This window comes from Aquarana catesbeiana, linkage group LG04 (genome assembly GCF_042186555.1).
Source record: "Aquarana catesbeiana isolate 2022-GZ linkage group LG04, ASM4218655v1, whole genome shotgun sequence".
Lineage (NCBI taxonomy): Eukaryota > Metazoa > Chordata > Amphibia > Anura > Ranidae > Aquarana > Aquarana catesbeiana.
The window spans coordinates 91,455,857-91,470,095 of record NC_133327.1 but is presented as its reverse complement, the minus strand read 5'-3'; the positions used below and the strand labels follow the sequence as shown (position 1 = coordinate 91,470,095).

Sequence of the window (14,239 nt, the reverse complement as noted above, 5' to 3'; positions counted from 1 at the left end):
TAACTAAATGGATACACACTAGGGTTCATTTACTAAAACTGGAGAGTGCAAAATCTGGTGCAGCTGCGCATGGTAGCCAATGAGCTTCTAACTTCAGCTTGTTCATTTAAGCTTTGACAAAAAAAAAAAACTGGAAGCTGATTGGTTTCTAGGCAGAACTGCACCAGATTTTGAACTTTCCAATTTTAGTAAATCAACCCTGTTGGCTGTATGGCAGGTCCGCAGGAACGGGTGCAGAGCCCCAAAAGACGCAGTGGGGCTGATTTACTAAAGGTCAATAGACTGTGCATCTTGCAAAGTGCAATTGCACTCTGCAAGGGCAGTTGCGCCAGAGCTTAGTAAATGAGGTAAAGCTTCACTTTGCAAAGAATACCCAATCACATGCAAGGAATATAAAAAAAATGCATTTTTGCTTGCACATGATTGGTTGATGGAAGTCAGCAGAGCTTCTGCTCATTTACTAAGCTCTGGAGCAACTGCTTTTGCAGAGGGCAACTGCACTTTCCAAAGTGCACAGTCTTTTTGCCTTTAGTAAATCAACCCCACAGTGTCTGCTAAAAGATAGATCACCTCCCTACCTGAGCCTGTAATTGCACAGTGAAAAAACAGCAGCAGTTCACTTCTATGTTCACATTTCAGCTCTCACACTCTCAGCATGTTCTTTTATTAGCATATGTGTATTTTTTTTCTTTACTAAGTCTCTTTTTTTTATTTGATAGATCTGGCAGAAAATCGAGGATGAAGACTGGCAGCCTCAGACTTATCTAGAACTAGAGGGTCTCCCGTGTATTCTGATATGCAGTGGCATGGAACCTCTTGGAGAATCTCTACCAAGGTATGAATGCCCCTGTTTTGGTAGAATTGAAAAGGGGTTAAATGTAACCAAAACTGATAGCATGGGACAGCATTTGGACAAGTTGAAGATGGTCCTATAATGCTTTTTTGTGACATTTTTTTTATTCAATGTTTGTCCAGATCATTGAGGTACTGTGACCTCCGTCTAGTCCAGTTCAGTACATGGGAAAGAACAAAGGTGGAGCAAGAGCTGGGATTTGCTTCATGTTTTATAGACACTGTGATGTCTCAGGACAAAGGGCTTGGAAGGGAAATGATGATGGACAGTGACCCAGACAAGCTAAGCAGCACAGACAATGAGGATGAAGAAATGATGACTGATGGTAAGCTATTCTCCAACTGTACTTGATCTATCATCGTAGCAGCATTTGTAGCTGTTATAGATCCTCTGTGAAAAAAAGGCCAGGTGCCCACTCCTCTCATCTTGTCACAAGTCTTCTTTTACGGATCCTGTGCATGCTTCACGCAGCACCATTATCACATTCATTATAGCTCAACTAAACTTTTGGTTTAGATCTGCTAAATACAATACAGGTGCATAAAATAAAAGGAGCCCTGCCCTTTGTGTGGAAGCAGTGGTCTCTCTGCAGAGGTCCAGCACTCCCCTGCTGTGTCAGAGCTAGAGCTTTCCAGTCAGCAGGGAGTATGTTGGACCTTTTCGGAGAGACTGGTGATTTTTTTTTAAAAGATCTGGAATACGGTTTATTAAACTTTAGCAACCAACATGACATACACAGTCAAAATGCATGACAATAAAGGAATTTCAGAGCATCTATGTGCCATATACAGCATACCATAATCAGAGAACAGTAGGTACTCATAAAGCATATGCAGAAAAACATTACAGAGCTGTACAGCCTGGTATCAGAAATAGGCGAATATTCCCACACTCTGTAAGAAATATAGGAGAAGAAAGATCAGCCCAGTATTCTATCCAACACCAAGTCCAAGGGTGCAAAACCTGGTACTGCTAGCCAGTCATGCTAGATCCTATCAAACTTGTCCCGATGCTGGAAAATTAATTTTTTTCAAGTCTGAGGGTGTATCCCATACTCGAAACCCATTCTTTGTGAGTGGGGGCCCTTTCACTATTCCATTGCAGCAGGGGAAGCCTATGGGCCCGAAACAAGGCTGTATAGAGAAACTGGTGATTGGACAGTGAAGTAGCAGCAGCAGACTGATGATGAGGTCATCCTCCTGCTCTCTCCTCCTATCAGCTTGTTCCTTTGTAGCACATGTTCATACAGCATACGCCATTGGTTTCTAGCGCTGCCTTTCGGATTCCCAGCCTGACTTTTTTGATTCAGGGATAACAGGAGGTTTTATTTAAATACTTGTACTGGTTACAATAATCTACAAAAATAGATTGAATTATGTATAATCTTGAATGGTGGGGGCCAAAGAAATAGTATGTACATTGCTTGCCCCTACCAAGAGGAGTATTCCCTCTTAACAAAGCTGCAGTATATAAAAAAATGAATATCACCCTTAATAGATTTAAAAACCTCTTTTGAAAAGTGGCAGACCTTGTCATATTAGCAGTAATTAAGAGCCAGTCACTTTGTTCCATGTTCATGCCATGTTCATGCCACTTCTAAGACACACATATACTCTGTGCCCGCAGCTTCCAAGGAACATCACAGGTTCAATTAAATTGACAATTTAATTTGTCCCAATTTCCTAATGACATTACCGATGTTATATTCCATTTTCTACATAAATGACATCCATTATGAGTTTTAAAATTAATTCTACCAAATGTTGTGTTAGGATACATGCATAATTGGCGATTATTGCAAGATGACATCTAGAAAGCACTAGATAAGTAATTGCTCACTACTCTGCAGGTCAAGGGGATACTGACTTTGTATATGGCTCCAGCAATATTAATAGGTTTTCTGTTCTTTCCACTGAACCAGGGTCTAATTCAGAGAAGCAGAGCCCTGGTAAAAGGCAGAGATCTCAATCAAATGATTCCTCCTCTTCATCTGTGTGTTCTAAAGCTTCTGGTAAGATTCTTCCTACTTTAAACATTGGGGCTAGCTAATGAAAACTGAAATAAAGAAATGAGCATACAAATGGAGTTTTATTTTTTTATTGTATAGAAAAAAAATATGAATTCTGGTTGCGACTGTATGGTCATCAACTCTGCGCATTTTCTTTCCTCTATTTTTTTTTTCAAATCAGCATAAAGCAGAACTACACGGAATCTGAGCATTACAAACCAAAAACACTATTTAATTTGTTTTTTTTATATACAAAGCATCCATCCATGTCTCCATGCTTTATTTTGTTGTGAAATCATTTTGAAAAACACCCCCTAGCATTTCTAGCTTTGGCTTTGACAATCTTGAGTAAGGGTAAATGATTCATGTAGCATTTACTTCCTGAAGTTCATCTGTCCTTAGCTCAGGCATGCAGGCAGGAGGGTGTGCTTGACTGAGAAAACCCCTCCTCCCCTCTTGAAAACTTCTGGGATGTATGACATCATTTGCTTGTGTCTGAAAGCCAGGAAGTAACTTAAGAAATGTAAAACAAAGTTTAAAACAAGTAAATATGATATGCTTTCCTGTCTATTTACTAAAACTAGCAGCATAAGGATTGAAAGAGAAGTATGTTTTTTTTAATTACAGAATTATACTTATACAGGTGGATGCAGCATCCGTGCGATGCTGCATCTGTCCCCCACCGGCTCTAAGACTGAAAACCGAGTGATCAAACACCGCTGATTGCTCGGTTCTCAGGGCTCCCTGAGCAAAGAGCTGGTGACTGTCAGTCTCCAGCTCTCTGCTCTGCCCCCACCCTCCGCGCTCACTGGAGCGCTGGGCTGTGGAGGGGGCGGGAGAGTCGGATTCAGGCTCTCAGCGGCTCGCTGAGAGGCTGAGCCAGGTGGCAGTCTAGGCATGTGGGCGGATCCCGACTTCATTGTCATGATCTTACCGGAGCCTAGACTGGCTCTGTGAGGACAGCTTCAGCCCACTGTCTACTGAAAACGGGTCACAGGAGTGCAGAATGAACTGCACTCTTGTGATCCACAGGAGAAGTACAGCCAAACGATCTTTGGTTGTTGTTCTTCTTTAAAATACCTAATGTTGATTGAGAGAGTGATGTTCCACTTTAATAAGTTAAAGGATAATTTCAGGCATAAGCATGTTAGCCATAGTTACATGTAACTGTATATGACATACTTGGCAATGCTGCTGGAAGCTGGAAATTACTGAAGTAAACACTGCTACTTCAGTTATCTCCAGTTGCTTCAGGGTCCCATGTTGTGTGGCCAGTTTGATGTCTTGTGAACACAGGAGGTTGGCTGCTCTGCATGGATATCATTCAGAGAAGGTTTTGCATTTTCTGAATAAATGCAAATCATTCTCTGATTGGATGAGGTGGAGAGGCGGGTAGGGGACATCAAGCTCTCCACTTCATCCAATCAGAGGATGCTTTGCATTCATTCAATAAAATGGCAGTAGCCATAGCGGGAGCTCAGTTCACAGGGTGACAATGTTGTCACTGCATGCAGGGTATAGAAAGGTAGTCTTATCACTCTTAGGCCTTGTTTACACATGCAGCTGTCCTCTGAAAAGAAGTTGGCAGTGATTCACATCTAAAATCGCACTAGTGTGAACAGAGCCTGACAGGCGAGTTGGAGGTGAGTCCATAAGACCCAATGTGATCAGTTCATAAACTGTAGTTTTTCCAAGGACCGTGAATACACGGAGATACAGTTCTATCATAGATCAACCAATAAAGATCCAACCGTGCTCCACATCGTGTGAATTTGCCACTCACCTTAAAAATATTACCCAAAACATAGTTCTAGATTGCGCTCTGGGATTCCCCATTAAGACAGGACTGGACCTCTGGTCCCCAACGAGTTCAATAACCAGGCCTCTCTCACAATTCATAGCCAATGTTAAATTTTTACAATGCCACAGATGTGCACTGTCATGATCACTTGCAACTGGCCTTTCGGTGGTGACTACAATGCAACTCAACCACCTATTTGTACTGGTGCTCAGCTGCCCGTGTAAACAAGGACTTATACAGGAATTGTCAGGGACTGAATTTCTATTCGCCGATATTGCAGGCATGGAGACAGAAAAATGAAGATTATAACATTTATAACATATATATAGTTTTGGGGTTTAACATAGAACTCTAGTCAAATTTTTATTTTTGGATATAGTGAAAAAGGAGTAGAATCTCTAGTTTCTATTTCTGTATGTAATCTTATTAGCACAATTTTCCTGCATGTCCTGATGTGTCACTTGGATAAGATGTGAAGAAAAATTTATTAGTAGAGTAGGGAAAGGTTAGAACCTCAATCAGGTGTCTCCTTACTTCCTCTCTAGCGACCTCACAGAAATTTGGGAAAAGTCTTCACAACATGGGCACAAACAGCAAGATTGACACCCAACAGAGACTGTAAAGCTATTCAATGCTAAAAACTTTTTTTTTTACTTTATATTGTATTTTTTAGGTTCCATAGCAGATAGCGAGTCCTCATATTCCCCTATGGCAGAAGACATTGCAAAGCCGACTCAGCACTCAGGAGTTTCTAATAGTGAAGATTGCACAGCTGCATCAGAGAAAATAAAATTGTCAACTGATAGGAACACCAAGACTGTCACAAGTGAACAGATGGACAGCAACAGTTCTGCCAAGTCCATGAAGAATCCAAGCTCCATATCCACCACTTCTTCATCATCATCATCTTGCTTTAATGGTACCAATGGCCTGCAAATCTACCAGTGTCCTATGGCCAAGGCTTATAAACAGCCACCTGTGGTGTTCCTCTCCAAACTAGTGTATGATATCATCACCTCCACTGACAGCAGTGGTCTTTCTAAGTCATCATCTTTCTTGCCGCACTGTGATGTGGCCTGGGCCAGCTCATTCCGCCCACTTCTGAGTAAAATGATGACTTGTACAGAACAATCTTTGTACTACCGCCAGTGGACAGTGCCAAAACCAAGCCACATGGACTACAGCAATGTAAATGAAGGTAGAATGGACACCTTCCATCCAAGAAGACTGTTGCTTAGTGGGCCACCTCAGGTACCTAGTCTGTTTCCCAAAAAGTATATAAGGAAATTTAATATATATTCTTCTTAACAGGGTATTCACTCATATGTGATATTTCATTCATATGTTTTTTCTAGGAAACTAACCAGCACTTAACAGTAACTAAAATATCAGTCTTTGGTGGACTAAGCCCAATGAGTGCATAGAGGTTGTCACGTCACAACTAAATTAATAGGTTTAGGGAGAACAACTCTTTAAAAAAGTGCACAGATGCAGCCAAATCACATTTAAAATATCAGTCTTGGGTGCACTGAGCCTTTAAAATAGAAATTTATGAGGCACTCAATGACAGACTATTCCCATACAATTTTTTCTTGTTAACCATGGTTACAGATGAAAGCATACAGTAATATTATCACTTTGTTTTCTACCTGTACTTGTGTTCAATAACTAGGAATAGAAACATAGCTGAAAGAAGTGAGAGATAAGAAAGAACTCACTGCTTTACTTGGTCTTCACATGGTTTCGTACTTTTCCTCAAAGACTACATGGAAAGCCCAGGTTATTCGATTTGTGAATCTGCACTCATTTTTGGTGACAGTGTAAGAGTAGGTGTCGTGTGGTGGCCGTCATGTCCTCCATGCTTCCCTCCTAGTTGGGCACCAAGCAAGGGTCACACCGGCCTACCCCGGGGTGGGTTCTTCTGGGCTACGCTAGGCACTTTGGTTAGGGTCACTAGACACGTAGTACCTTTACTTTAACAACCAACTGAGCTTGAATAAACTCTCCTAAACTCCCCCGACTCTCCCGAAGCTCCAACCAAAAGGGGAAGCTCCACTTGTTTTGCCACAGTTGGCACTTTTTTGGGGGGGGGAGGTACCTGGTTTTTACAGGTACCCACTCCCACTTCCTGTCAAGTCCAGCCCCTTCTCCTTCCTCCTGCTGCCTTCTGGGACCTATGTAAGTCCCAGAAGACAGCGGGACCATTCGGTAAGTGTAGTGCGACTTGCACATGCACAGTAGGAAACTGGCTGTGAAGCCTGAAGGCTTCACTGCTGGTTTTCCTTACTTGCAATGCCAGTGCCTGCACCCGAAGCCGATGGACAAATCGGTTTGGGGTGCCGACATTGCTGGATCTCTGGACAGGTAGGTGTCTTTTATATTAAAATATTAGCAGCTACAGCATTTGTAGCTGCTGAATTTACTTTTTTTTCCCCCCAGACTGGAATTCTGCTTTAAGCATCACCGCGGTCACTTGTGCATTTAGGAGGGACACACAGAGCCCCTGCCCTCTCCACCTGTCCAACATAACACCGCTACCTCATTCCCAGTAAGGATATGGGGTCCCACCGTGCACCTAGCACAGACTCCAGGCATGCACTTCAGTTACTGTAGCTCTTTCTCTTCCATACCTGTGTATAGTATGAGGGCCCCGGCGATGCAGATCTGCTCCTGTTGCTATGGGAGACAGATCGCGGCCGAAGGAGTGCTAATAACATCTGCCTCGCTGTAAGAGGCTATCTCGCCTGCCACATGTACACCCTTAACGATAAGCTGCTAGAGAAACCTCCATTACCCTTGGTAACCACTGTATCTTCACCATAGGCGTGTGCAAAAGTGTGCCTGGTGTACCTGGACACACCCTAATCACCCTGTGTGGTGCAGATTCCCCCAATAAAACCACTGATATTCCACCAAAACCCCTAACGGGGCTCCAAAAAAGATTTTGTAAAAAAAATAAATAAAAATAAAATAAAAATAAAAGCTACTATCACCATGCACTGCCCTACTGACAACAATCCCTGCCCTACTGACACCATCAGTATACATGCACATGCGCACACACACATGTGTTTGAGCTTTGAGGTGCACACCCTAATGCAATAGGCTGTGCACACCTATGATCTTCACACTGTATTAACTCTTACATTGATCTCTTCATACTCCAATGTGTTTGGTGACCCGAGCTGTAGACTATATGTGTCGGATACTTGCATTACACTCCTTTAGTAACTTCAAACCAGGCAGAGGTAAAGGTTTAAAAGCTTTACCTGAATAAATTAACATGATCATATGTACAGATAACAGTCCGAAAGAAAGTGCAGTCATTTCCCTAACATCCCTAGTCCCTAACTTAGGCTTGTGGCTGCCCCAGCAAATCTGTAGAGGAGAAAGTCCATCTCTGGAAAAATCCATAGTTGGCATATTCAATAGGGACTATACGTCTCAGAGATCTTCCTGGGCAGTGGGAACTCTGAATTCGACGCATCACTGGCTTTCCAGACTCTGGCAGAACAGCAGCACGAACACACCCATATATTTCCTAGGTTTCCCCCTTAGGCTTGAACCCCATGTTCCTTTTTTAACACACCGAACAAGTGGGTTGGACCCAGTGAAGCCCACCCAAAGAAAACACCATTAACTCTCAACTTTCCAGCTGAGGCAGTGTCAGGCTCGGTTCACATATGAGCCGCATGCGGCTCACAGCAGGGGTCTGGTGCATGCTGGTTCACCATTTCAGGTACGAATTTTGAGCTGAATTTGGACCTGAAATGGACCAAAAGACACATAGCGTTTTTCTGCAAAACGCACCAGATCTGCTGCAGAGATATGTGAACCAGCTCCATGGAGAGCCGGTTAAAATCTCCTGCTATTGTGAATTGGATGCAGGGATGGTGTGAACCCAGCCTTAAGGCTGCTTTCACACTGGGGCGGGCATTGACGGTAAAACGCCGCTAGTTTTAGCTGCGCTTTACCGTAGTTTTAGCGGCCGAATAAAGGGTTAAATGCGCCTGCGCTTAGGCAGCGGTGCCCATTCATTTCATTGGAGGTGCGTTGGAGGAGCGGTGCATATACTGCTCCAACACCCCCCCCTCCCCAAAGATGCTGCTTGCAGGACTTTTTTTAATGTCCCGCCAGTGCAGCGCCCCAGTGTGAAAGAACTAGTGCTCTCACACTGGGACTGCAGGGAGGCATTTTTCGGGCACTTTACAGGCGCTATTTTTAGCCCAAAAGCACCTGAAAAACGCCTCAGTGTGAAAGTGTCTTAGGATTACCTACCTACAACAGTATGAGCTGATGCATTGTCTTGGGGAGTGGCAAAGAGATGGCAAGGTGTATCTAATGGTCCTAAAACAAGGAACATCGAATGTTAGAAATTCAGAGCAACTACACCCCGCAGTTAAAGTAATAAACAAATCCTAACATTTTCTGTAAACGTCAAGCTTAGCCCAGCCCCTTTATGCCTTCTAAACCTTACTGGATTTAAATATACTTGGTTTCCTCATCAACCAATTGGTTAGGGCAGGATATGGGCAGGGCAGGAGCCGAGTTGAACTCTTAAGCTGGATACACACTATACAATTTTCTGTAGATTTTTTCCTTCAGATTTACCAAAACCGTATAATATGAGGTCAAACCTTAAGAGTTTCAATTTGTATGCAATCAGGCAGGCCCTTGCACTGCATGGTTTTGGTAAATCTAAAGGAAATCAGACAACAAAAGTTGTATAGTGCGTATGGGGTCTTACAGGGAACTGTGATCCAATCCATAATACCACTCAAAGGCACACAGTAAGTTTGTGTATCTTGTAAGGATTGTGTTAAGCCGGCCATAGGCGGTTCAATGCTGAACCGGCCGAGATTCAAACCATTTATGGGCAGGCTGAATGTATCCAAGTTGATCGATTCATCAACGTGGGTACAACCAGCCTGCCGGATTTTACATGCAATTATTGCTAGCGGCTGTTATAGCCACTAGTAATAATCACTGTGTTCTCCCGTGGGGGCAGCTTCCCTTGCCCCCCCCCCCCCCACAATGGCTCCACGGGAGGGATTCCCCATCAATACTGTGTTAATAGGGGAATCAAGCAATTTCCTTTCCTGCAACCTGTGGTTGAAACAAAGCAAATCACTCCGTTTATGATCGGCTTTGGGCCCTTGTTTCTCAATAAATTATTTCCTCTTTTCTACTATCAAGAACCTCACTCTTATTACATGTATATCACTATAGCAAATTTCTGTGTATAGGTTTTGGGCATGCTTGGTATCAATGAAAATAATGTCCTGAGATGCCAAAAGCAACTGTTTCTCACAGGGGTGTTTTCTGAAAGCAGTGGGCCTGTGTGCAAGATAATAAGTTGGGTCCTCCAACCTAAAAAAAAGAAAGTGTGGTACAAAAAAATTGGGCGTGGTTTTGATTGCACTAGATATTGCCCATGGCTTAAAGAGAGTGCTGGGGCTCAGTAGTAAATGACGCAAAAGTTCAGTTGTAAGTGACTCAGAGGTCAGGAGTAAGTGATGTGGAGTTTAGGGGTCAGGATTAAGAGATGTTGAGTTCTGGGGTCAGTAGTAAGCGACAAAGAGGTAGGGGCCAGTAGTAAGTGAAAAAGAGTTATGGGGTCAGGGGTCAGTAGTAAGTGATGCAGGATTCAGGGGTCAGGAATAGTAAGTGAGGCAGGGTTCAGGGGTCAGGAGTAACTGACACAGGGTTTGGGGGTCAGTGGTAAGTGACGCAGAGTTCAGGGGTTAGTAGTGACTGACAACCCACCTACAAACATTTAGAGCTCAGAAAGATCAGACAGACAATCAGTTGTGACACCCTCCTTTCTATCACACACTACATATCCTAGCGAGCATAGTGTCTTGGTGCAATTGAGTGAAATAAGGGTATGACATTTTGCATGGACAACCCTCCTGTCCTACCTCTAAATTTTCCATTGCAAACTCTGCAAAGATAACCTGCAATGCTCACTTCTCTTAAAGGGCTGATATCATCAGGGGACAAGAGCCAGCGATGGGTCTTAGTTTGATCTGAGGATTTGAGCAGAGCAGAGAAGATTCATTAAAGGGCATTGGAAGAAAGAGGAATATTGTGATTTAACCAACAGTTTTAAAACAGAGAAAAACAGCCTTACAGTTCTTAACCTTCTAGCAGTGCCATGACAACATTCAGATAGCTTTGAGACATGTAGGACTAGAGCAGTCCTTTTACGCAACGCTACCAAAATACACTAAAGTTGGCCATACACTAGTACATTTTTGAACGCATATTCATATGAACATTTGTAAGAAAATTTGGCCGAAAATTCTCAGTCCGCTCAATGACTTGACGAATGTTGTTCAAAAGTACTTCAACATTTTGTTTGCTTTTGGAATGAATGGACTTTCCCCTACAAAAACTATATACACTGTTAGAAATGCTTTAGAGAAAGATTTTTTATCCTGCTTTTTCAAATTTTCTCATCATTGTGACCAAGAATGAACGTAAATTTTACCCCATTAATGTATAGGAAATCAAATGAATGTTCTTGAAATTCTAGTGTATGGCCAGTTTAAGAGCTTCATAACTAGGACTAAATACTACATTCTTTGTCTTTCTCTCCATTTTTCACATTTTGTTGATTATTAAGTGACAGGTGGGCTTTACTTCTAATCCTCAATATAGTGTTTTATACTGTTGAAATATTAGTCATGCTCTCACAGGTACTTTGGTAGGCAGAGAGGAAATTGGAGAAATCCCATGCGTCAAAGAGGCCTTTGCAGGCACCAATGAATTGTCTGTTTCCAGCTGAGTGTCTAATGAACTTTGCAAATGCATTTAATTAGCATAGACCATATGGTTCACAAATCCCTAATGAAACACCACAAGCTGATAAATATTATCATCCTTTTTTTTTTATGTTGGATTATTTGTGCGCTTTTATTTATTTTAGCTCCTCAGAGGATTCAGTAAAATGCCAGATTAACAACATTATTGGTGCCTTATAGGTGGGAAAGACGGGAGCCTATCTGCAGTTTCTCAGCGTCCTGTCTAGAATGCTGATACGATTGACTGAGGTGGATGTGTATGATGAAGAAGAGATAAATATCAGTGAGTTGTTTTTCTTTAATGACATATTATGGATTATTTCAGTTAATTACAGAAGGTTACCTGATGGTAAGCGCTGCCAAGGTTTAATAGATCACAGTACCAGCAAACATGTTGGAAGCCTACACAGGTGCTTGGCCTCACCAGCACTGAAGGAGAATACATACTATTTATAGGACTTCGGAGATAAATTGATGTGTAGGAAGACTGCAGAGAAAAAAAGACGTACATGGAAGAGCTGGTGAAAGAAAAAACTGAAGTGTTTATTATAACCAGTGAAGTGTATTTAAAGCCCAAACATTGTTTATTCTTTATTCTGCATTGCTAAATTCCAGGGAGCACAATTTTACTGAAAGATTGTTTGTATGCTTGTATTTGGGTTTATTTGTTAAAACCGGAGAGTGCAAAATCTGGTGCAGCTCTGCATGGAAACCAATCAGCTTCCAGATTTTCTTTTTTTCGTTAAAGCTTAATTGAACAAGCTGAAGCCAGAAGCTGATTGGCTACCATGCACATATGCACCAGATTTTGCACTCCCCAGTTTTAGTAAGTCAGCCCAATTGCGCTTCCTGGATGTGACTATTTTGGGATGACAGACCCCTTGTTTTTATGATTTGTCCCATAATGGGCAGTCAATTTTATGTGTACAAGCAAGCATTTTAGAGTGTCTTTTATATTATTATTGACACAGTGGGGGTTATTTACTAAAGGAAACTGCACTTTGCACTGAAAGTGCACTTGGAAGTAAAGTTACTGTAGATCCGAGGGGGATATGCAAGGAGAATAAAAAACAGCATTTTAGCTTGCACATGATTGGATGATAAAATCAGCAGAGCTTCCACTCATTTCAGATCTACCCCTTAGATTTAGAGCGACTGCACTTCCAAGTACACTTTCAGTGCAAAGTGGATTTGCCTTTCGTAAATAACCCCCAGTACCACTGTGGAAGTCGGTCAGTCAGCAGTAAACAGATAAACAGATCCTTATGCAAAAAAAAGTAATTAAAAAATAGGGCAGACTTAATAGACCATTGGGTCTTTTTCTGTCATCACTTTTCTGTTTCTATACATATTAGGGTATATGTCTAAAATAAAAATAAATGCAAAGCTATTCATTCTATATGAATGGGGGCACAACCAAAAGTTACTGGGTTTATACAATTGACTTCTTATGGATAAAATATAATATTTATTATCAAAATATGTTTAAAAGAAAGGAAAGAAAACAAACAAGGCATACTGTGACTCGACAGTATGAAGTTACAAGCATTTGGTGGTCTACATCACATACAGAGAAATATTAAATCACAGCAAAAAAATATTGCACACTAGCCCGACATGTTTCGCTACTCAAGCTTCCTCAGGGGATGTGCAAGGAGTTTGTTATGTTGAGACCACTAAATAGATGAGAAAGCAAAATTATAACGACAGTTCACAAAATATACAGGAAAATTATGTATACAAAGTATTGAATAGAGTATGAACCCACTTCCATGAACCCAATGCGGTAATAATACCCATGAGCCACCTGGCAAAGCCCCTGACTTGGTCCCAAATGACAGGATCCCAGGGGGTCAATTTGGCAAGGTCATAGAGGGCTGATAGGGAGACACTGAGGAATAATGATAGAATTGCCAAAGATTAAATTTCTGAATTGAATATATGGGAAAAATAGTTTGATGTGGAACGGTGAAGGAAGAGGGGGGGGGGAAGGGGCGGTGGGGGGTTTTAGGGGAAGATGGGAGGGCTGGGGGGAAGGGAGGGGTTGAAGGGAAATAGGAAGGGGAAGGGTGAGGGAACGGGAGGGGGGGGGGTTGACAAAACGGGGAAAGGAAATTTGTCTTACTGAGAGGATTTGAATGTATATATATATATATATACTCACACTGAATTTTATGTTCGTTTGGTTGTCTAATGGTCCATACAACACAGTGATGTTTAAAGGGTTTTGGTCAGACCATGTATAAGGTTTGCTGCTGGGGCAAACTAAAAATGATAAGGGATTTATTAGTATATAGTTGTAATGTTTATAATATTAAGGGTGAAAGAGTGAAAGGATAGGATTGCATGATAACTATAAATGAGTTGTTGGGTATGCCTATGAGAGAGATAGAGACACCATAGAGATTGGCTGACTCACCCAGAATTGTAACTGAGCGTCAGCAAAGGAATAAATAATAAGTAAAATGGATTGTAGGAGACAAGCTCTCCATAATTAAATAGCTTAATACAAGCAAGGTAATGTATTGTAGATCAGCTGCAGAGAGCGATGACACACAGCTGAATAGGAATAAAGACACCGATCATCATAAGCTTTGGTTAGTATAAACCAGCAGTCTCCAATTGATGACATATTAGTGCAAAGTTGAGAAATAGCATAGGAATAATTAAGAGTCATGAGTCGAGATCTATGGCTTCTTACCTCTCTATTAAATGGTCACAGATCCAGTGTCTCCCTCCGGCTCAGGCTGAACTAACAGCCTGAATAGCCG

At 41.9% G+C, this 14,239-nt stretch overlaps 1 protein-coding gene across 1 annotated transcript in view; it reads left to right on the top strand.

Annotated features, from left to right (window-relative positions):
- Positions 1-14,239, top strand: part of GREB1 (growth regulating estrogen receptor binding 1) — a 216,982-nt gene that overhangs the window by 154,127 nt on the left and 48,616 nt on the right. Inside the window, exons 19-23 of the mRNA XM_073625369.1 lie at positions 720-835; positions 976-1,178; positions 2,775-2,864; positions 5,336-5,913; positions 11,649-11,751. Coding sequence (XP_073481470.1) covers positions 720-835; positions 976-1,178; positions 2,775-2,864; positions 5,336-5,913; positions 11,649-11,751 — 1,090 coding nt within the window. The remainder of the gene's footprint in view (positions 1-719; positions 836-975; positions 1,179-2,774; positions 2,865-5,335; positions 5,914-11,648; positions 11,752-14,239) is intronic.